At 39.0% G+C, this 24,282-nt stretch overlaps 2 protein-coding genes across 4 annotated transcripts; one reads left to right on the forward strand and one right to left on the reverse strand.

Annotated features, from left to right (window-relative positions):
* Positions 1-46: 46 nt before the first annotated feature.
* Positions 47-6,501, forward strand: ARMH2 (armadillo like helical domain containing 2). The gene is made up of 2 exons (XM_012101187.4): positions 47-3,829; positions 5,983-6,501. The coding sequence occupies exons 1-2, from the start codon at positions 3,568-3,570 to the stop codon at positions 6,408-6,410; spliced, it is 690 nt and encodes a 229-aa protein (XP_011956577.1). The 5' UTR covers positions 47-3,567; the 3' UTR covers positions 6,411-6,501.
* A 4,146-nt stretch (positions 6,502-10,647) lies between these two features.
* GMNN (geminin DNA replication inhibitor) lies at positions 10,648-21,307 on the reverse strand. 3 transcript variants are annotated; one of them, XM_004019101.6, is made up of 7 exons: positions 21,169-21,307; positions 19,142-19,217; positions 16,648-16,725; positions 15,882-16,029; positions 12,815-12,897; positions 12,396-12,506; positions 10,648-11,092 (listed from the first exon to the last, which is right to left on the reverse strand). In XM_004019101.6, the coding sequence occupies exons 2-7, from the start codon at positions 19,190-19,192 to the stop codon at positions 11,003-11,005; spliced, it is 561 nt and encodes a 186-aa protein (XP_004019150.1). In that variant the 5' UTR covers positions 19,193-19,217; positions 21,169-21,307; the 3' UTR covers positions 10,648-11,002. The 3 variants fall into 3 exon arrangements, with proteins under 3 accessions (XP_004019150.1, XP_011956579.1, XP_060259423.1); XM_012101189.5 differs by having other exon boundaries at positions 19,103-19,241; XM_060403440.1 differs by having other exon boundaries at positions 10,648-12,506; positions 19,142-19,241.
* Positions 21,308-24,282: the final 2,975 nt, after the last annotated feature.

Raw genomic sequence — 24,282 nt, forward strand, 5'->3', positions numbered from 1 at the left:
AACACACTACACTTCATTCTCAACTTGACTTTATTCTTATCTTGAAATCCCTTCATCCATGCATGAGAATGATATTTACGTCTCAGAGGTGTTGTAATGCTAAATGAAGGAAAAACAGAGCTACATTTTATCTGATTCCTTCATCTGGAACACATTCCTGTACTGCCCCATTTTGTCTAAGTTGCTTTTGGTATATTTTAAATTTAATTATTTATTTTTTGGCTGTGCTGGTCTTGTTGCTGCGAGACATAAAAATTCCTGCCCTCTCAGGGCTCATATCCTGGAAAGAGAAGACAATAAGACAGAGAAAAGGAAGGAACTCCCTGGCGGCCCAGTGGTTAGGACTCTGCGACTCCACAGCCAAGAGCCCAGGAACTAAGATCCCACAAGCCATGCAATGTGGCCAAAAAAAAAAGAAAAAAGACCAAGAAAAGGAATGTAACTGCCCAAGGCCAAGGCTGGGGATGTGAAATGGGATAGGGCAAAGATCACAAGTTTCAAAGAGAGTGGTCAGCACAGGCCTAAGAGAAAATGACTTTCGAGGATGATCTGAGGGACTGACGGATGAGTCATGTGGATATGTGGATACCCCTGGGAAGAACATTCCAGGCAGATACAACAGTAAACGCAAAGGCCTTAAAAAGGGACCATGCCTGAGGTTTTAGATTTTCTAGTAGCCACACAAAGTAACAAGAACAGGGGAAGCTAATTCTAATAATATGTTTTGTTTAACCTAGTATATCCAAAATCTTTCAATTTGTAATCAATATAAAAATTATTACTAAAATATTTTACCTTCTTTTTCTCATACTTTGAAATAGAATTATATTTTACAATTACAGCACATCACAGTTCAGATCGGCCACATTGCAGGTACTCTGTAGCCATGTGTGGCTAGTGGCTACCATATTGGATAATGCAGGCTCTATGTTTCCTCAGTTGTCCCAGTCGTAGCCTTTATAGAATAGACACACATACACATATGCTCATGCACATACATGGATACGTGTTTGCAACCATGGGTTCCAACCATGGGTTCCATGTTTAGTTGTCATGCCTCTTCAGGTTCTTTTTTAATTGATTTACACTGTTGTGTAGCTTCTGAATCAGAGCAAAGTGACTCATATAGATACAAAAATATTCTTTTTAAAATTCTTTCTCATTATGGTTTATTACAAGATATTGTAGTTCCCAGTGCTATATAGTAGGACTTTGTGATTTATCTATTTCATTTATTTATAATAGTTTTTATCTACTAATCCCAAATTCCTAATTTATTCCTCTCCCAACTCTCCCTTTGATAACCATAAGTTAGTTTGTTTTCTATTGTCTGTGAGCCTGTTTCTGTTTTGTAAATAAGTTCATTTGTATCTTATTTTAGATTCCACATATAAGTGCTATCATACGATATTCGTCTTTCTCTGTAAGACTTACTTTACTTACTATGATAATCTCTTTGTCCATTCACATTGTTGCAAATGGCATTATTTCACTCTTTTTATAGCTGAGTAGTATTCCATTATATATATGTACGTCATCTTCTTTATCCATTCATTTGTAGATGAATATTGAGGTTGATTTCATGTGTTCAGTTCAGTTCAGTCGCTCAGTTGTGTCTGACTCTTTGCGACCCCATGAATCGCAGCTGGTTATTGCAAACAGTGCTGCTATGAATATTGGGGTGTATATATCTTTTCAAATTAGAGTTTTCTCCAGATACATGGCTAGAAGGGAGATTGCTGGATCTTATGGTGACTCTCCTCTTTAGGTTCTTTTAATCTGGAACAGTTGTGCCCCTACCCTTTAAACTTCTACACCTTACTATCTTTGAAGAATACAGACAAGTACATTTCATAGAATGTCCCAGATTTGGACAGGCATCCAAATTTCTACCTTGAAAGTACAGCCAGTAGGATCTGTTGATAAGTTGGAACTGAGATATGAAACAGACAAAAGCCAAGGGTGGATCCAAAAATTTCAGTCTGGAAAACTGGAAAGATGGAATGCCATCTTCCAAGACAGGGAAACTGAGAAGCAGCAGGTTTGGAGAGAAAGACCAAGAATTCTGCTTTGATTGTCTGTTAAGTCGGGGAAACCTCTTAGGCATGGAGATGGAGATACCATCTTGGTGATTGAAAGTACTTGTGTTTAGAGTACAGGTGAGAAATCCAGTTAAAAATAAAAAATTGGGAGTCTTCAGCATGTGAATGATTTATTTCATCTAGGAAGTATAGATAAAAAAACAAGAGGAGGTACAAGGACTGAGCCTCAGGCCACTCCAATATTCAGAGGTCATAAAGAGGAGGGGGAGACAGCAAAGGAAAAGGAAGATGGCCCGTGGGGAAAAGTTAAAGGAATATGACATCTTAGAAACCAAGTGAGAAAAGTGTTCCGAGGAGCGATGAGTGACAAATGCTGAGGACTGAGGATTGAATTCAGCAGAGTGAAGGTTCCCAGTGACCCTGATGAGCAGTTTCAGTGGACCTATAGGGTTGAAATCCAATTTGGAGTACATTTAAGAGAAGTTCAAAGAATGTTCAAATAGCAAGTATGGCAGCTCTTTGAAGAGTTTTTGTATAAAGAGGAACAGAAACGTGAATAACCAGTGGAAGGGGCTGTATGAGGTCAAGAGAGTTGTTTACATTTTTTTTTAATGAGAAAAGGTACAGCATACTTGTTGATGATGCAAAGGTCCCAGTTGAGATGGAAAAATTAAGAGGCAAAAGGATTGTGAGCAATCGCCTTGAATGAAGTGAGGAGGATTGGTTGAAATCTGCATAAACGGAGGGAGCATAACAGGAGGAAAGCCAGAGGATATGGACACACACAGGTCAGAGGGTGGGTATGATGGTGAGAACTGATGTAAGTCCCCTTTTTTTGGCTGCCCTGGGTTTTTGTTGCTGCATGGTCTTTCTCTAGTTGTGCGCAGGCTTCTCATCGTTGCAACTCCTGGTCCTGGGCTCAGTAGTTGTAGCATCTGGGCTTAGTTGCCGCAGGGCATGTGGAATCTTCCCGGACCGGGGATGGAACCTGTGTCCCCTGCATTGGCAGGCAGATTCTTAACCACCAGACGACCAGGGAAGTCCTGGAATTTCTTTTTTGATTGCTTCTATTTTCTCAGCAAAATAGGATCAACATAGAAAATCTATGATGTAGAGAAAAACTCTTTGTAACAAGTAAGCAAAATTGGCATAATACTATGAAAGATGAGTGGAAAGTTTGACACGTTGGAACAGTCAAAGCAGAATGAGCAAGTTCCTAGTAGACATCGCTTAAACAAGGCACAAAGACAGGAACTCACTGAGTGTGTGTTAGGGGGAACCAATTTAGTTTGAGGTGAGATTCTGTGCACCAATGAAGCGAATGTAAGCTTGGTTTAGCACAAAGTGCAGAAGGCCTCAATGCCAGGCTGAAGAAAGAAGTTCAGCATACATGTCTCCCCCGCCCCGCCCCGGATTTGTGTATTCCATTCCACGGTGTTGCTAAGTGATGAGTTCCAGAGTTCTTGACTGCTCACTTCTGTTACTGCCAGGGATGTGACTGAAGCACCCTTGGCCTTTTCACACAATGGCAAAGACTCAGGCTTACTTTGTGCAGTTTTGGACTCCGGTTCTTCAGTATTTCATGGGGCTCTATCACCGCCTCCAGAAATGCTGGAGTGTCGTTAAGGGCTTCTGCACTAACAAGGAGGAGGAATACATCCCTCCAGCTGAGAGTATTTTTCATAAAGAAAAAATTCTGATGCTTGGCAATATTTTGACAGATAATTCTCTAGCCCTTGAACAGAGAGCTCAAGCTGCCTATAGAATCGGACTGTTGGCCTTTACAGGTACTGATTTAACCAGCGGTACTGATGGAGGTGTCCCACAACCTTTCTGCCTGTTCTAGCACTGCCAGTGAGTGAGTCTCCTAGTGCTCATCTTAAGAGTCCAATCACATTTCCTTTGCCTAAATTATTAGTCTTTCATCTTAGTACAACCAGATGATTACTAATTACTTTCTCCTCAAGGATCTCCCATCTGAGCTACTAGCTTCCCTGTAGCTCAGATGGTAAAGTATCTGACTGCAATACAGGAGACCCAGGTTCGATCCCTGGGTTGGGAAGATCCCCTGGAGAAGGAAATGGCAACTCACTCTAGTATCCTTGCCTGGAAAATCCCATGGACAGAAGAGCCTGGCAGGCTATACAGTCCATGGTGTCACAAATGGTCAGACACGACTGAGTGACTAACACAGAAGGATCTCATGTTTTAAAAGAATGTGTCCATCAGATGTGACTAATTAGGTACTTTCTAATTTTTATTCATTAAAATTATATATACACGCATACACACTGAAATTGCCTATAAATTTTTTTTAATATCATAAAAAATCAAAGACTATACTGAATTGATTTGTCAACCCATTTACAGGGAAAAACTACTTGATATTTTACATTTTATCTTGCAAAAAATGCATTACACAGGCAATAATCAGTAAGAACTTTTGGCTCTTAAAACACTTATTAATAACAGGAAAGTCAATAGGTGCACTAGTGAAAAACAGCTATTAATGTACAGTTGGCTAGAAAATTAAGCTGTAAGGGTTGAAATTATATTTAAGGGCCCTTGTGGCTCAGATGTAAAGAATCTGCTTGCAATGCAGGAGACCTGGGTTCTATCTCTGGGTTGGGAAGATCTTCCAGAGAAGGGAATGGCAACCCACTTGTTTTCTTATCTGAAGAGTCAAGAGGAGCCTGGTGTGCTACAGTCCATGGGGTACCAAAGAGTTGGACACAACTGAGCGGCTAACAAACCATTTAAAGACACACTGTTCTGTCAAATCCAAACTTGCTTCACTTTTTTTTTTTTTTCCTAATAAATGTCAGGATGTGTAAAAAAAAAAATTTATAGACAGCCTCAATAACACGTCTCCTAATTAGAAGCTGTTGTTGGTAGATTATTTTTTAAATGGGAAAATGAATTATTTTGATGCCATTTGATAGACTACTCCCACAGGATGGTGTCCATGAGAGAAAACATTTACTGTTTATAAGGATCAATGGGTCCTAAGGTGCCAGAATGATTAAGAACCACTAGCACAGGACCAGAGAGAAGACAGAAACTCAGGAGAATGCCCATGTGCAAGATAAATCGTAACCACCAATGAGGCAGGCTCAGGTCACTACAGAGCTGCGGTCACCATTGGGGGTAAGAGTTAGCTAATTATAAAGGGATCAGAATCCTTTAATTACATGTGAGGAACAACGAGAAGGGCTCAGGCCAGCTTTTCGCTAACACTTTACATCAAAGAGAAAATTCTTAAAACCATGAAACTGTGGTAGTACAAATAAAAGAAATCCAAGCCAGGTCAAAACTCCAGTGGCTAGAATCCAGACCACTGTGCCAGCCGCTCCTCACCATCTAAACTGTCTTCATGAGCGCTGCCTTATCTATGACCTTCTCAGAGTTCAGGATTTGAACTAGGAAGATCTGGGGTTCAGGTACAGGATGGGAGTGGAGTCAAGGACCAAGTTGGCCCCAGGTCTGCAAGAGCCGGGCTGAGAAACACGTTAAGGAGAACAGAACAATGGTGGGAAAAACCTCTCTTGCCAGTTAGACACTGACCTTGCAGCTCAGCCTGTTGGTTTTTCCTTTGTTTGCTCTAATGTTCTGGTACTTCTTCACGCGCTGAAGACCGAGACTCGGGAATGAAACCATGAGGGAGATCTGCAAGGTGAACACAGCCAGGCTTTATTCATCTTGCAATACTGACAGGTGCCTGATGAAGGAACCAGGGAAGAGCTTTGAGCAGGCAGGGACCTCCCAGTGCTCTTCATGTAACCCCACGCTGATCAACGTACACGTTCTCAATTCCAGAGCAGCACATAAGAGTTTGGGGTGGCGGGGGAGAGGAGAACTGAGTGTGAACACAGGAGCACTCATGTTACTAGCTACTAGACATATCAAATACTTCTGGAAATGCAAATGCTTTGTTTTACAGGAGGACCCACTGCTGGAAATTTTGCAGCTGAGTACATGAAAGAAGTAGCTCACTTGTTGCAAAATTACGAGATGGTACCAAAAATAAAGATCCTGCTGCTCCAGAGTGTCGCATCTTGGTGTTACTTAAACCCTGTCAACCAGAGAAGAGCCAAACATTTGCAGTTTATTCCTATCCTCATTAATCTTTTTGATGACACATCTGAGTCTCCTATGAAAAGTGAAACAAACAGCAGCCTCCTGGTTAAATTTTGGGGTTGCTATGTTCTCTCTGTCATGACATGCAATAACTTGCCTTGTATGCAGGAGCTTAAACACTACAATTCTCTGAAATATCACTTGCAAATACTGGCCAGTGAGAACTGGTCTGGATGGCCCGAGAATTTTGCAGAGGTGCTATATTTCCTCATTGGTTTTCACAGGCATTAATTCCTCTAAATTCAGCTACCTGATGCCACTGTCTGCACCCCACTGTATTACCCTGGAAAACTGAAATAAATAACAAGAGCTGATAACATTATTCTTCAGCATTTTCTTTTAGGTGGTTGAAAAACTGTATATTCATTTTCAACATAACTGTAATTAACCAAACTTATGAAAAGCGCCCCTGTTGAAATAACCTTATAAAAATTGTTTAAAAATGAGAATTCACTTAGCTATGTAACTGTTAGAAGCAGTGGTGTGTTTTGGGGAGGGTTATTGACGACATGTAGCTAAGGCACCCAGGAATGCCAAACCCAAACCCAACTCACAGCCACAACGGATGCTACAGTGGATGTAGATGGATGCTGTTGATCTATAGTGGATGCTATCGCCCTACTCATACGCATCCTTGTGTTTCAGTGCCAGTCTTCAAGGTGCCACATCCTTGGCTGAGGCCTTGTTTGGCTTTCAGATATGATCTTACTGCACATCAGGCTCACCAGGAATTCAGGGGAACTCTCACTTCCTGGGAGCAGTGCTCACCTCCATTGGTCCAGCTCTGGAAAGAGATGGAGTATTATGTATACAGACACCCAAAGAACAGCCTAAAGCTCGCCTCTTGGATTTTCACAGTCTGTATTTTGTTAGAAAATATGTAAAAGAAAACTTGCACTTCTGTACTGTCCAGCCTCATCAAAAGCTTTGCTACAAAAAAATATTTATGAAAAAGCGCTTAAAGGATTTGTAGCTTTTTGTCTCTAACTACCCTAATATCTGCCTCTAGCTAAAACTGGAGCCCTCAAGAGATTAAACTGAATACTTTCATCTTTCAGACACGCCTTGACTAAACCTCATGTCATGCTTTCACCTTTCACTGAGGGGCCTGGAGAAAGTGTAGGTCAGTGATCTTTATTTATTACAGGAATGTTGTTCAGTTCAGTCAGTTCAGTTCAGTTCAGTCGCTCAGTCGTGTCCGACTCTTTGCGACCCCATGAATCGCAGCACGCCAGGCCTCCCTGTCCATCACCAACTCCCAGAGTTCACTCAGACTCACATCCATCGAGTCAGTGATGCCATCCAGCCATCTCATCCTCTGTCGTCCCCTTCTCCTCCTGCCCCCAATCCCTCCCAGCATCATAGTCTTTTCCAATGAGTCAACTCTTCACGTGAGGTGGCCAAAGTACTGGAGTTTCAGCTATAGCATCATTCCTTCCAAAGAAATCCCAGGGCTGATCTCCTTCAGAATGGACTGGTTGGATCTCCAAGGGACTCTCAAGAGTCTTCTCCAACAGTTCAAAAGCATCAATTCTTTGGCGCTCAGCCTTCTTCACAGTCCAACTCTCACATCCATACATGACCACAGGAAAAACCATAGCCTTGACTAGACGGACCTTAGTCGGCAAAGTGATATCTCTGCTTTTGAATATGCTGTCTAGGTTGGTCATAACTTTTCTTCCAAGGAGTAAGCGTCTTTTAATTTCATGGCTGCAGTCACCACCTGCAGTGATTTTGGAGCTCCCCAAAATAGTCTGACACTGTTTCCACTGTTTCTCCATCTATTTCCCATGAAGTGATGGGACCAGATGCCATGATCTTCGTTTTCTGAATGTTGAGCTTTAGGCCAGCTTTTTCACTCTCCTCTTTCACTTTCATCAAGAGGCTTTTTAGTTCCTCTTCACTTTCTGCCATAAGGGTGGTATCATCTGCATATCTGAGGTTATTGATATTTCTCCCAACAGTCTTGATTCCAGCTTGTGTTTCTTCCAGCCCAGCGTTTCTCATGATGTACTCCGCATTATGTTGTTAGGGACGCTATTCACATCGTGTGGATTCATGAGGTTCCCTCAGGAAATTTGTCTCAAAACTTAAAACAGGAAAAGCTGTGTTCTGCTGCTAAGCCCCTGTACCTTTTCATCCTTTGTGGACTTTGTGAATTGTGTAACTTAGTTTCTCAAACTAGACCTCAGTTTATAGATTAGGGTTGGAAATCAGAAGCCCCATTTAGAAACTGCATCACAGAAATCACATTTTCCAAATGCTTTTGTAATTCAGAGTTAAATAATGCTGGGTCTCTGATGAAAAACCAGGTTCAGATTTGGGCCTTGAGGCATCTTTATGCTAAACTGTGATTTTACGCTGGCTTACCAAAATTGTAATAAATGGTTGTTTCCCTTTGTGGTCCCTTGTAAGGATTCTCTCAGAAGCAAGTGCTAGATAGCAATTTGAGCACAAGGGCTTTATTTGCTAATCTTCATAAAGGACTTATGCTTTCATTTCTCTCAGGTAAGAGTACCTAAGGGTATAATGGCCGGATCATACAGAATGTAAAATGATTAATTTTTAAGGAACTGTTGCACAGTGCAACAGCACCTGTGGCATTTAATATTGTCTCCAGCACTGCCAGGGTCCCAACTGTTTCATATCCTTAACTCTTGGTACTGTGAAGTTTTTTTCACACTTGAGCCATTCTGATGCACACATGAGTTTCTCACTGCAGTTTCACTGGCACATCCCTGGTGACTAACAACGCCATCTTGCCCCATGCTTGCTTGCCATCTGTACATATGCTCTCCAAGGGTCCAAACTTTCCTCCATTTAAAGAAAAAGTGGTCTATCTACTTAATGAGTTTTAAGTTCTTTATAGACAGAAATCCTTTGTTGAGTATGTTTTATAAGTATTTTCTCCCAGTCTGTGGCTTGTCTTTGCATTGTCTTTTAAAGAGAAATTTTTGATTTTTATGCAATCCAATTTATGGTATAATTAGTAATGTGTCCTTTTGGAGAAATCTTTACCAAATCTGAGATCACTAAAATTTCCTATTTTCTTCTAGATTAAGTTTTAGCTCTGACATTAAATTTTTTTTATTTTTTAAATTTTAAAATTTTTGTTACATGCATTCCCAAACATGAACCCCCCTCCCACCTCCCTCCCCATAACATCTCTCTGGGTCATCCCCATGCACCAGCCCCAAGCATGCTGTATCCTGCGTCAGACATAGACTGGTGATTCAATTCTTACATGATAGTATACATGTTAGAATGCCATTCTCCCAAATCATCCCACCCTCTCCCTCTCCCTCTGAGTCCAAAAGTCCATCCTCAGTTCTCTCTTCTTTTGCTCCCTGCTACCAAATCCTAGCAATCCATTTTTGACATTTCCCAGAAATATTTTCTATTTGCCAAGTCATCCTATTCTACTTAGCTTTCCTCTTTACCACTCATTCTAAAATCCTGAGTCCCCTCTCCCTCTAATCAAGAATATCCTTAATTCTTTTTAAAAAAATATTTTTATTGTGGTAAAAAAACAATGTAAAATGTATCTATTCTTCCTCAATTCTTTGGGCTAATACACCAAATCTAAAATATACAGAGCTGCACTAATACAGCAGCCACTGACCTCACATGGCTCTTTAAAATATAAATTAAAATTAAATAAACTATTAGTTCCTCATTCATACAGCCACATTTGGTACTCAAGGCTACCTGGGTATTACACTGGACAACTCAGTTCCAGCATCCCAGAAAACTTTACTGGACAATGTTGTTATAGGTTAATAAGTTTCCATTACTTAAAATTTTTAGTCCTCACAAACACGGGGGTGGACTTTACCTCAATATTAGAGATAAGAAAATTGAAGTTCTAGAAGAATAACATGCCTCAAGTAATCCTTAAAAGCTTGATATTGCTCTTTATTGTCAGTTTACACAAAGTTGCTTGTATGCTATCCACAGAACTTAATCCCAATGCTGTATACTTCTCAATTTCCCTTTTGTACTTTTCTTCCTACAAAACATCCTTCATTTCACCCTCTTACTTCAATATACACACTTTGTCTACACCACTATGTGAAATGTGTGAACAGAAAGTTTCAGAACCCTGTTATTCCTGCGTTTCTTTATCTGCTCCACCCTCTGCTTTTCTAGGCCACCAGCACCCCCCAGCATTTTACCCAGCCAAGAAGAGCAGGATCCTACCAGCCTGCTGAGCCTTCCCGTGGCTAATCAGACTCACCTGGGGAGTTTTGGGACCTTTAGATGTTCACACTTCTACTTGGTCCTATTACCGGGCCTTGGGGTCTGGAAATCAAATATCCCTCCAGTGAGCTTGAGATGCAACCAGGTTTAAAAGGGAAAACCTCAGCTATCTCAGTCTAAAGGGGGAGAAGTCATTTTCCCTTGTTTTCTTCCAAGCTAGTTAGCAGAACAGAAAGGAAACAAAACAAAAAGCACAGAAATAGACAAATTTTCTACACAGACTTTATATTTCATTCTTCCAAGATACACACAGAACTCAACAGATTGAAGTTTATTTATCATATACACAAGTCATGTCTGACAACTGAGAAAATGCTATTTACACAAAACACCATAGATTAAAAATACATAGTATTTGTATTTTAATACAATAATAGGGTTCCAGGATACAAACAAGAAAGTTTGATAACAAATTTTCATTATAAAGTTATTTGCACTGCTACAAAGAACTACAGTGGAGGTAAACTTCGGCAGTTACTGAATTTCATGTACTCGGTTTTACATCTGTAGAGGAAGAGATGACTTCTTCAGCACATGTACCACCAATTTCTGAGTCTTCTACTTCACTCAGTATCCTCAGCAGTTGCCTGTTCAGGATCAAATTCCTGACTATACGGTGAGTCAAGGTTGTCCAGAGGTTCATGACTCAGCCTCTTTTAAAGAATAAACCAATAATTTCTTTTAAAAACTTTGCAATCAATTATTACTATGCTGATATAAGGAACCCTCACTGTTGTAATGAGGTTTCATTTCATAATGTCCCTCCTAAATTCACTTACAAGCAGTGTTATATCGAAGTGCTAACCATATTAGATCCTATTTCTGCAAAGTCAGTGTTTACAAATTTGCTTATTTTTAAGTATTGAGATGCTTTCAGAATACAATCCAAACCAGTACTTCTCAGACTACAGTAAAGGACCAGGTTTCCCATCTGCTTTGGACCAATACTCGTGCAGCAGTTAAGAGAGCTACTACAGTGCTTCCAAACGAAAACTTTATTCTGTCATGGTGCTAAAATGTAAGGCAGAAATTCAGTACAGGAAAAGTTTTGATTTGAAAAACTTCCTAACCACAAGATGATTTTTTGCAGACATGAATAAATTTAAGACCTAGTTTGTAAGACAGGTAAAGTTAATAGTCATCAGGTTAATACTTATAAACACATTGCTAACTGCTAAGTCACTTCAGTCGTGTTCAACTCTGTGTGACCCCATAGACGGCAGCCCAACAGGCTCCCCTGTCCCTGGGATTCTCCAGGCAAGAACACTGGAGTGGGTTGCCATTTCCTTCTCCTATAAACACATTAGTTACTTCCAAACTTTAAAAAAAGTCAGATAAGATGACCAAAGCTATTCAGTACACCAGTTATTAATACCAGTTTCGGAAGTGCCCATCATGTTTCATTGGCATTATAGTTAAAAACTGTGTATGTCTGTGTGAATATATATGTATGTATAACTGATTCACTCTGCTGTATACCCGAAACTAACACAACACTATAAATCAATCATACTCCAATAAAATTTTTTTAAAAGCCTGTCTGAAAATTTGACACCTGTGAAATATAATAAATTCCCTATATTTTTCAGATATAATTCCTTTTTATATTTCTACAAGAAAACAGGTATTCTTTTGTTTCATAATAAACAATAGCATCTAACAGTTATTGGGTTCTCACTATATACAGGCAGTTCTCTCAATTTTCTCCCTATTATAATTCATTATTCTCATAGGAAGCCTAGAAAGCAGGCACTATTACTCCCATTTTATAGATGAGGAAAACGGAGCCCTGACAGGATGAACAACCTGCTTAACTCTAACTTAATGGTGCCAGGCAGGGGGCTAGGACTCAAACTGGGAGATCTGATCCTAGAGCCCAAACACTTTCTGATCACACTACCTGGACTTGATAGGAAAACAGACGGCTCTGAGCCAGGAGAAGGCTAAGACACCCACCTGTATCATCTCTGCCATATACTGAACATGTTCTGCTACTTCTGCCAGTTCCTTATTCTCCTCCTTCAGGCGGGCAATTTCATCGTCCTTTTGTTCAATCTCTTTATGAAGCTATGCGACATAAATCAAAATAGTTCAGTATCTGACAGATTTGCAACTATCTTTATTGCAAAGATAAACCAAATTATCTGCCTCCAAATATACAACTGACAGACACATTTAGGGTAAAGTTCCTAACAAAGGTGCTGTCCTTGGCTCTCAACACAATAGGCTTCTTTTTGTGTAACAGTTCTGCCTAATTCAACTTTTATTAGGCCAACATTACATCTGGTTTATATTGCTCTAGTAAAATATCTTAAGACAGAAGAAAAGTGATCCCAGAATGTTTAAAAATGTCACAAATTATATACAGTACATACTTTCTCATTTTCCTTAAGTGCCTCATAGAGAGCCTTCCTCCGTTTTTCCGCCACTTCTTTCCAATAGTGAGGGGATGGATTTTCTAAAATAAATGAATGTTTTACAGTGTAACTTTGGAAATCATTACTGTTTATATATACTGCTGTAAAAACCCAGTAACTTTTTGTCTACTAAAAAAAAATTTACAGTCTCTCAGTACTTAGTAATACCATTTGTAAAAAAGATTAAAGTTAGAAAGCCAAATCAGTTGTTTCTCTTATTTTTCCCGATGTTTTGAAGATTTTCAATGTTTCAAAACAATTCCAACACAAGTACAATACACATATAACTTTCCCGTAGACTGGTAAAGGTTGTTTGCTGCATTTGCTATGTGTCGTCCCATTTTTTTTAACAGTGACATTTGTGAAAAGTCCAGATCAGTTATTTTTACATTGCTCTTAAATTTAGATTTGTCCATTTTGATTATTAGGTTCAAGCTATACATGTTGGCAAGGACACTGTGTAAATACCTTGTATCCTTCCCAGTGTAACACTGAAGAACACACGAATCTGTCACAATCCTAGATATTATATTCAATCATTTAAGATGATTTCTCCCTTGTACACTTTTTTCCTTCAGTAACAAGTAAATGATCTATGGAGTAAATTTTTCAGTCTGTGGTGTTAATATCCAGTTCCCTAACAACCTTTCATCCAGTTTTAGCTCCACTAATATTTCTTAAATCTATTGTTTCTATGGTGGATGAAAAAGTAGTGATTTTCCATTTATGTAGTTCCTTCTACATTCAGTAGTTGGTGTTATTCGGTCAAAGAACATCCCCTACCTCAATTCAGAAGAAAATTACCAGAAGGGATTCATGTACTCTTTTCTAATTCAGTGTATTATAATCCATTCTTGTCATCATTCAAACTTTCCCTAACTTAGCCAAGGGGATCCCTTCCGTAAAGCAGTCTCCTTATCTGTTTAACCTCTGTATCAGTTGTTGATTTTCTAACACAAGAGATTTCTTGTGTTTTCTAACACAAGAGATTACAAACTCACTCTATAGTGAGCTTGCCCCAGTGCTGGAAGCAGCCATTTCTCTAGGGAGCTTTGGCGGAGAGTACTGTTTACAAACCAAGAACTGGATGTGATTGGGCTTCTTGTTATTTAGGTGCCACTGTTTCTGGGCTCTTTCACTGGCAGAGGTAGTTTAAAAAAAAAAAAAATCAGTTCATAGCAACACTCCCAATTCCAGTTCCACAACAGAGTTCTTCCTTTCCTTCCCCATTACATATTGTATCTCCCTTCACCATACCATGAACCCAAGCATGTCAACATATTACCCATTTGCTCAATCCTAAAATATACTCAAATTTCCCCCATAACTGCTACTATAGCAATACCACTAACAGCAAAAATTAAATTCAAGATGTCTTTGTAGTTCTTTTAGTCCTCACAGTATATCCCACTGAGGGTGTATAGTCAAGAGTTCTGTGTTCAAGTTACATGGATTAATTTTTTTCTATGTGGTTCAGTTCAGTTGCTCAGTCATGTCCAACTCTTTGCGACCTCATGAATCGCAGCACTCCAGGCCTCCCTGTCCATCACCAACTCCCGGAGTTCACTCAGACTCACGTCCATCGAGTCAGTGATGCCATCCAGCCATCTCATCCTCTATCGTCCCCTTCTCCTCCTGCCCCCAATCCCTCCCAGCATCAGAGTCTTTTCCAATGAGTCAACTCTTCGCATGAGGTGGCCAAAGTACTGGAGTTTCAGCTTTAGCATCAGTCCTTCCAAAGAAATCCCAGGGCTGATCTCCTTCAGAATGGACTGGTTGGATCTCCTTGCAGTCCAAGGGACTCTCAAGAGTCTTCTCCAACACCACAGTTCAAAAGCATCAATTCTTTGGCGCTCAGCCTTCTTCACAGTCCAACTCTCACATCTATACATGACCACAGGAAAAACCACAGCCTAGACTAGACAGACCTTAGTCAGCAAAGTAATGTCTCTGCTTTTGAATATGCTATCTAGGTTGGTCATTAACTTTTCTTCCAAGGAGTAAGCATCTTTTAATTTCACGGCTGCAATCACCATCTGCAGTGATTCTGGAGCCCCCCCAAAATAAAGTCTGACACTGTTTCCACTGTTTCTCCATCTATTTCCCATGGAGTGATGGGACCGGATGCCATGATCTTCATTTTCTGAATGTTGAGCTTTAGGCCAACTTTTTCACTCTCCTCTTTTACTTTCATTATGATAGCAATATGACATACAGTTGAGTTGTTTATTTCCATATTTAACTTTAGTTATTATTTCCTATCAATCTTCATTAATTTTAGCCAAATCAGATGAATGTCACAAATCCTGTTGCTTATATTATTACTAGAACTTCTTATTTGTATGAAATCAACCATTCTTAATTTTGCCTAAAAAACTCACTATCTTATTTTTTCCCCCACTGTCATGCAGGCAACTCAAAATGAGCCCAAATATCACTTTAATCTTGGGTAAGATCATTAACTTCTCTAGGTCTCAAATTTTTTCCTCAGTAATAATATCCAATGACTCATTATTAGAATAGAAGTAATCACCTTCCATAATACTTATACAACATCACTAGCTTCCTTTTCTGAATTCCACTGCCATTCCATTAAAACCAGTAATTATCACAGGCACATGCTTCTCACTCATCTTCACTCCTCTTATTGTGCCTATTGTTCCTTTATAGCATTCTCCTGGTGTCTTTTCTTCAAGCTCCTCTCCACAAATTCATTCTCTAGACACTTTTCTTCTGAAGAGACTATTTCTAAGTCTTACGTGTCCCATATCAAAGCTGCCATATTATTCACTATCCTTTCCTTTAATATTTCACCTATATATGGATCTTACCAAACCATAGTACCTGTCCAAATTTACATTTTATATATTTCCAACCATAAATTTTAAATTATCAAAAACATTAAAGCAAAATATTTTAACAGATTAAAAGCTGTAGGCAGAATTCATAACAACAAATAATATTTACCCTTATTATAATATAAGTTTTTAAGATAAAAGCTGCATATATACATAGTTTTTTGTACCTGTGATCATAAGATCAAATGCTTCTTGGCTGACTCCTCCAAGAGTTTTACTTTTACTACGTTCTTGGTCAGTAACAACTCCAGAGCTGGAAGTCTTAGATATTAACTGGTCATTCCAATGTTTCTGTTTGGACAAGCCTTTAACCAACTATAATGAAAATATGTACATCAGTCATTTTGTTTAATGAACAAGAAAGCTGAATAGGTTTCTCTTTTGAATTAAAACTAAGGCTTTCATTGTTTTGATATCTTTGGCTCTTCTAAAAAATTATAGATTCAAAACTCTACAAAAATGTATCATCATATTTTAGGAATTTTATTTACAGCAATTATTTTAGATTAGACTTGGGTCTAAGGCTTAGTCAAATTCATTTTCATCACTTAAATAATTCAGTACCACAGGAAGGCATGATTTTCAACCCATACAAGTCTAGAAACCCTCATCCATGATTTCATTATTTACATACAGGGGTAAATGATTGAATCTAACATTTTATTCTTAAAAAGGAGAAAGAAATCAAACATTATGCCTATAGGTTGACTCATAATTTATTATCCCAGTTCTACTACAGATATTCATACCAACTTTCAACTTCCTAAACTGAAATTAAAACAAAAACCACTTCTGTGGGGAATATATAATTGTTATCCCTAAATTATTTCCCAATTTCAATGATTTAGGTATTTCTGACCAAGTAAGTCTTTGAAATGTTTTTAATGTAAGTGCAGGATCATCTGTACCCCATTCTAGCTCAACAATACACACCTCATTTTCTCTTCCAACTAGAGATCCAGCCGTAGAAGGCTGAATCATCTTCAGAGTTCTTCTTGGAACAGGACTACACTGAAAGTCAACATAAAAATTATCTGGTTACTAAGTTACTATATGGACTGCTACTATCTCAATCTTACTATAATTTATAAAAAACAAAACAACCCAAAGGACACTAATGTTTGATATGGTATAAAATTTTATAAAAATTACACATGGTTTGATCAACTAGCAAATTTATTATTTCCCTAAAATTCTAATAAAGTTTGAAGAAATTCTAAAAATAAATCATATTACTCAAACTTGACACAAATAAGTCATTCTTCTCCCATTTCAATATATGTTCTTGCTACAGTCATAGTCATTTGTTTAGTTAAAACAGAAATACATTTTTAAGTTCTAATACTTCATATATGATGAAATTCCAGAATACCAGAAATATCTGTATTCCGTCTTATAAAAAAAAGATCTTCCACACAGAAACTAGAAATGTACCAAATATCATTACATTTATGGCAGAAACCCACAAAAGGGGTAAATTGGAGGAAAGGGTCAATTATTTACATTGCAAAATATTTCTCTCCCCTAATCAAAAGGATTCCTCTCAGGCTTTCTTTAAATTGTGAATATCCCCTAACATATTTATAATGAATTCACCAGAAGAATATAATTTTAATAACATTACACATGTAAAGACCTGCTTCTCCCTCTCAACCTTTACCTGAGTGTAGAAGCAGTTTGCTTCAAGACCATTCATCAGCAGACAGCAAAAATGTCACTGTCTGAGGCATACTAGAATTCCAAAATGCCCAAGCTATTGTTTCGGGAAAAAAATTGCCTTCCTTGTAATATGTAAATACCTTCCTGTATATTTCCTGATCTAAAAGATCTCTCCACTAAATTTGCAAAAAATCATTAGTTCTACTGCCACCATGGGAGAGCAAACAATAGTGAATACTCAAACAAAGTTTGTAAGAACATGACACCAAAGCAGCGTGAGAAAGTTACTGCTGCCACACTGCACTTCACAGGACCAGAGCTCACCTTTCCCACGGTAAAGTTTCTACTGCTGATTATTATCTCACTATTGAACTGAAGAACAAACGCTGGCTACTGTGAGAACAAATATTACACCAACATTTCAGATACAGTTTAGATTAGTCAACAGTCTCCAGACAAACAGAAGAAAATATAACTTTGAAACCTCTTAATAATAGGAAATGTTAATTTATTTAAACGCTTGCTACTAAGATAAATGACTGAAATACTGAATGACCATTTCCAAGATTTAACTTTCACAACTGTAAGCTTTATAGCCCACCCAAATGTAATATTGCTATTATCATTTTAGTCATACAGATCTTGCATTAGAATAAGCTCTTTACAGCCAGAAAGGTTCTCATATATTAATGAGTCTTAATCTTTTTAGAAAACAATTTTATATTCTGCAAACCCCCTCAGAAAACAGTAACAACAAAACAAGCACACACATAGCATTTTGTGTATGACTGGCAAGGAATCCACGAACTCCTAAAATATACTCTTACAGACTAGCTTCAGTCCAACTTGCTCATTTCACAGATGAGTAAACTGAGGTGGAGATGGTGAATAACTCACCACCCAACATCACAGTTTTGGAGGCAGAACCAAACAGAACCCAGGTCCTTTTATATCTCAGATAGTTGTACTATAGCTACTAAATATTCAACTTCTCTTTAAATGTTAGACTCTGCTGGAAAACTGAACTGAACTGAAATACTGATAATTGCTGAAAATGGGGGAAGTAAATTGAGATTAAATTACTATTTTTTAATATTTTTCCTAATAAAAAGTTTAAACACACACATACAAAGCACAATTGGGAGATGTTATTACCCTTTATGGAAGATGATGGAATCAAATTCACATATTATAGTACAAACTATTATTCAAGAAAAATAATGTAAGGAAGATATGAAGGCAAGGTAATAATGCAAAATGTCTCTGTGATCAAAGATCTAATTTGAATATACCCACAAAGGATTTTAATAAAATCATCTCATGAAATGTAGTAAGAGTAAAAACAAAGGAATAAAAAGTCTTGTATATAGAAAACCCAAAGGAATTTACTAAAAAAAACTATTACAACTAATAAGTTCAGCAAGGTTGAAAGAAATAAGATCAAGATAACAAAAGTCAATTGCATCACCAAAAATTTAATTAAGGAAATGATTCCAGCTACAATAGTATTAAAAAGAACGAAATACTTAGACCTAAATAAATGGAAAAACATCCTAGGAAAAACATCCTATGTACTTGGATCACAAAACTTAATATTCAACCATAATTCATTTTTAAATAGTCCTCTATTGTTACTTGCCCTCAGACTCAAAATTTAGTTAAGTCAAGGTTCATAGAAATTATAGCCAAGTTACATTTGACAAAATTATGTCAAAAAACATCTACCCACCTGCTTTCTACAACAGCTGAAAGTGACCGCATCACATACCTTTACATTCTCCTGGAGTCCTTCTTGTTTCTGCTTCATGTTGTGACTCATTACACACCTGACGAAGAACAGGAGACTAGCAATTCAAAAACAGGATAATCTGCATCAGAAAGTGAAATTCAGTTTTTTGTTCAAACTACAATCGTAAAAATAAAAATTAAAAAATCATAACGATAAAAAAGATGGAATCTTTTCTCACTGTTCCCAAACAGCCCTGTCAATGACAAGTGACTAAAGCTAATGACTCTTAATATCCCTACTTTATACATACCCACACACACAAAGTAATTCTGACTGGTAAAATTCTGTTACAGATGAGAAAATATGTATTCTAAGCAAATTTACAAAATATGATGGTGTTCTGGATTAAATGCAGGTCTCCCAAAGATCTGAAAAATGGTCAGTAGGAAAAGTTAAACACAGACATTCAGGTATGATCAGGTCAAGAACAGCATCCTAACTTTGCTGTTTCAAAGGCAGATTTAAGCTATAACAAACTTGGCTCTGGTAACAAGCAATAACTTAACACTTAGTTTCCAATCAAATAAGATTATGCATTTCCATGTGTAGGGAATGTTTAACCACCATTAACTGAGGTACTGATGGATGCAAAGAAGAGGGAGGAGACAAAGGGCTCTGCAATCTTATTAACCAGAACACTGGGCTCCACTCACTCCAAACCCAAATGTGAACTCCTCAGCCATCTCTCTTCTCTCATCTGTCTCTCATACAGATCTCACTGATTTCTGTAGCTGTGCCTTTCTTTACTCTAAACTTTGACTATGACCCATCCCATGTGAATACATTTTATGCTGTGCACCAGCACACACAAATGCAATCAAAAAAGCTTAGGAAAGAAAGTCTAATGCTGTGAGGCATCCTATTTTCTAGTCTGTTTAATGTTAATCACATGCTGGTCCGGCTGAGCCAGGACAGTGGTGTTCAAATTGCCGGTCACAGCCTGGGATTCCAAAATCACTTAGTGGGTGTTTAAAACATCAAAGTGTATGACATAGGAGGAATAAATACTGCTTCCTGAAGGTTCTAATTTAGCTGAGGAATGCGACCTAAATTGCGATGTAAAAAATGTGATTTAGTACACGTCATGGTTTAAAGAGCTGAAAGCCACGGGTCAAACCTAACTCGTCACTTGCTTGAACTCTTCACTAACTCTTCACTTGAGTGTAATGATACACTCCCCCCGACATCCTTACTTTTTATTATCTAGTTATTTTAGATTGAAAACCCTGGCATAGGACTGAGTCCAAGGAAATATTGATAAACTGATGAAACCAAGTGTCACCACGTTCATTTTTTCTTTAAATGAGCAGGCCCAGGATTCAGGGATCTTCTCCCATGAGCCTAGTTAGCGGACCATCATGGAGGCTCAGTGGTAAAGAAACAGTCTGTCAATGCAGGAGACGCGGGTTCGATCCCTGGGTTGGGAAGATCTCCTTGGAGAAGGAAATGGCAACGCACTCCAGTATTCTCGCCTGGGAGATCCCATGGACAGAGGAGCCTGGCAGGCTACAGTCGCGGAGTTGGACGTGACTTAGCGACTAGACAGCAACAATGGATTTCCACCAGTTCAAGAGGACGGAACATGTTCCTCTTAACCAGGTACACTCACACTGATGCCCTCACACCAACCAGCTGCACAGAAACCGCCCCGAGACCCCGCCAATTTGTCCTCGGGACAGAGACCCAGAAGCCAAAGAGGAGACAGAAGGTTCAGCGCGCCGAGGCCCTCCAACCCATGGGCGTGCCTGGGGACGGCGCCCGCCAGCCAATAGCGAGCGCGGACGGGAAAGCGCGCCAAAACTGACCTAACTAATGGGACCGGGTCCAGTCTCACCTCCCCCCGCCCCCACCCCCATGCCGCGACCGTTCAATTGCCTCTTCACCCCGACCCCGACAGTGGCCAAGCAGTCAACAGAGGAGTATGCGACTTCTGGCTAGCGGCAGCCCAAAAAGGCCTCATCTAGCAACCCCTGCGGACCCCCTCCAGCCATCCCTCTCACACTTACCGGATTGAAGCGTGCAGTCCTCGTAGCGAACTCAGGAAGTTGTGACCACTGCTTCTCGCGCGGGGTTCACAGCCAACCCACGTTTGGACCAGCAGCCGCTGCAGTGCGGGCGCGCACTGCTGTGGAAACACTGAATCTCTTCCCGCCGGCCCTGGGCGATCACGTAACCGCCTGACGCTAGGCGTAGGGCGGAGCTATCGGAATCCGACGAATCGCCTCTCGCCCCTGCCCGTTTCGGCTCCGCCCCTTCCTACGCCTGCGTGGTGGGCGGGGTGTGTAGTTGGGCCCGGATGGGTTCTAGGTCCAGGCTTATGTTCTGCAGTCCCAACTTCCATTCAAAGTGAATGCTTTTTTTTTTTTTTTCCGCCCCCGCTAGATGTAAACACCGAAAGAAGTATTGTATGTGTAGTACGTCTTAATTTTTCTAAAAATCCTTGTCCCGCGGCCCTCTTATTGTATTAAGAGCTTTCCTATTTTGCCTTATTTACGTTGACTGAATTGTGGTTCCCTGTGGCTCAGTTGGTAAAGAATCCGCCAGCAATGCGGGAGAACTAAGTTTGATTCCTGGGTTGGGAAGATCCCCTGGAGAATGGAAAGGCAAAGAGTCGGACAAGACTGAGCCACTTTCACTTCACTTCACTTCACTTCGGTAGTACTAGAAGGCCTAATCCTGCCACAAACCCATTGATTGAGCGCCTGGAGGTACCAGTACTGTTCTAGGCGCTGCCATTGCAGTCTGAAGGAGCAGGAAAACCTTGTTTTTGTTGTTTAGTTGCTCAATTGTGTCTGAATCTTTACAACCCCATGGACTGTAGGGCCCCATGCTCCTCTGTCCTTGACTTTTTGTAGGCAAGAATACTGGAGTGGGTTGCCATTTCCTCCTCCAGGGGATCTTCCCGACCCAGGAATCGGACTCCAGTCTCCTGCGTTGTAGGCGGCTTCTTTACCCCTGAGCCACCGCGCAGCCCGAATATTAATTACTTGTAGCTTTTAAAATTATTATTATTGTTTTTAGTCATTTTACAAATTTCTCAACTTTCTTTGTGGGCATAGTACACTTCGGTTAACCAGTCTTGTTAAATCTTTTGTTTTTACCTTCCATAGCTGTCAATGTTAATACAAGTCTGTTTTCCCGCTTCGTAACTTTTCATGGAATTATCATTCTCAGAAGGAAGGAAATAGCTGGTAATTACGGACAGCACCACCTTTCTGAAAGCAATGCTTTCTCGACTGCAGACACCCTGTAGACACTGCGCGCCCATCTCCTGCCACCTGGCACATTGTATTTCTTTTTGACAGAGCTCAAAATGTACAAAGCATCATCATATGATTCTAGTTCTCTTTGGGGTGAAATGTAACATAAAATCTAAATTCTAAATAAAGAAACAATCCATTCTTTGGAAAACTATCAATAATGACCGAGTTTCCAGAGTAACAATTCTGATGACCACTGTGTAATTTGACTTTGAAACACCTGTCAGTCAAAACAGTAAATCTGACTTCTAATTTCTTCATTCAGCCACGATTAAAACAGCATCACTGATGAAAAGAGCCCAAATAATAAGTATATATTTTAAAATATATAAAAAACTATATTCAGGTAGTCTGTAACATGTATAAAGCAAAATACATAATGTTACTTCTCTCCAGAACTAAAAAGCTGGGAAAGAAAAATGTCTTCCATATGAAAATGATGAGAGGTAGAATTTGGAGGTTACCATAGTTGAAAATCTACAGAAGCAATAAAAGAATTGATTTCCTAAGCATCTTATGAAGCCCACCTCCCCAAATGTTACCTGTAGTTGTTAATGGATTGGTTAGTTTGGGAGTGGTGTGAAGAAAGTTTTGCTTTATACATTTTAGTGTTGCTTGACTTTTTTTTAATTCAAAGGAGATGAAGCGTCCTTTAGCAAAAATCGTGAAGCCCCCAGAGTCTGAAAAAACGGTATCACCAGCTTAGGTTAGATCCCTCCTGCTTTGCCTGCTAAATGATCAACTAATTAATATGACAGAATAATTCAGATCTCTACCAGTGTTATTCAGTTGGGTGGCCAGTAGCCACGTGATGGCTATTGAACACCTGAAATGTACCATAATGGAAAACACACCAGATTTCAAAGATTTAATGTGAAAAGAATGTAAAATACTTCCATAATTTTTTTGTATTGAAATAATATTAAATAATAATATTGAAATAATACTTTGGATATATGGGGTTGAGTACAAATATTGTTAAAAATAATTTCACTTTTTTTTTAATATGGCTAACAGAAAAATTATAATTACATAAGTGGTTTGCATTTTGTTTCCATGGGACCTGACTGTCATAATGTACATGATCCTACTAAATCCTCTTAGTTGCCCAGTAAAGCAGTTGTTTCCTACTTCCTTTTTTACGAAACTGAGAAGCTAAATCACAAGTCCAAGATCTCACACAACTAGGCTGTGGTAGGTTGAGACCTCAGATCTTCAGACTCTTAAGTCCATGCCTGGAAAGAAAGAGGTTCTAAAAATACTCCTTTCTCAAGAGACAGAGGATCCTCAGAGTACTAGGGAATGTCTCCAAAACTTATGGTTTCACGTTGTTTTTGAAGAACCATTTATAAGAAAATAATTTTGAAGATATTTGGAAAAAACTTATAAGTTGTTAATCATTTAATTAGAATTTTTCTCTCGGCATCCAAATATACTATCATATCTGTAGTAAGAAACCATGGGATTGATTGACTCATATATAATTCTTTAATTTATTGCAGGCACCACTGTACAACTTTTGAAAAATTGTGGGTATTTTTATATAATCTTTCTATTAGCCACTTGTAGCTTAGCACAGACCCCACTGCTGGGCATTGTAGGTCTGTGTCTTCTTGTCTTGCTCAATAACATTCATAATCAGGTTGTGAAAGAGGAAAGAAACACTATTGTATGATAATAAATAAAGCAAAATCATTTAGTGTGATATAAAGAATGATGCTAAATTAAAATGTTAGTGTAAGGCAGGAACTCCCTGGTGATTCAGTGGAAAGGACTCCACACTTTCACTCTCAAGGGCCTGGGTTTGATCCCTGGTCAGGGAACGAAGATCCCACAAGTCGTACAGTATAACTAAAAAGA

The sequence above is a fragment of the Ovis aries genome, chromosome 20 (assembly GCF_016772045.2).
Source record: "Ovis aries strain OAR_USU_Benz2616 breed Rambouillet chromosome 20, ARS-UI_Ramb_v3.0, whole genome shotgun sequence".
In the NCBI taxonomy this organism is placed as follows: domain Eukaryota; kingdom Metazoa; phylum Chordata; class Mammalia; order Artiodactyla; family Bovidae; genus Ovis; species Ovis aries.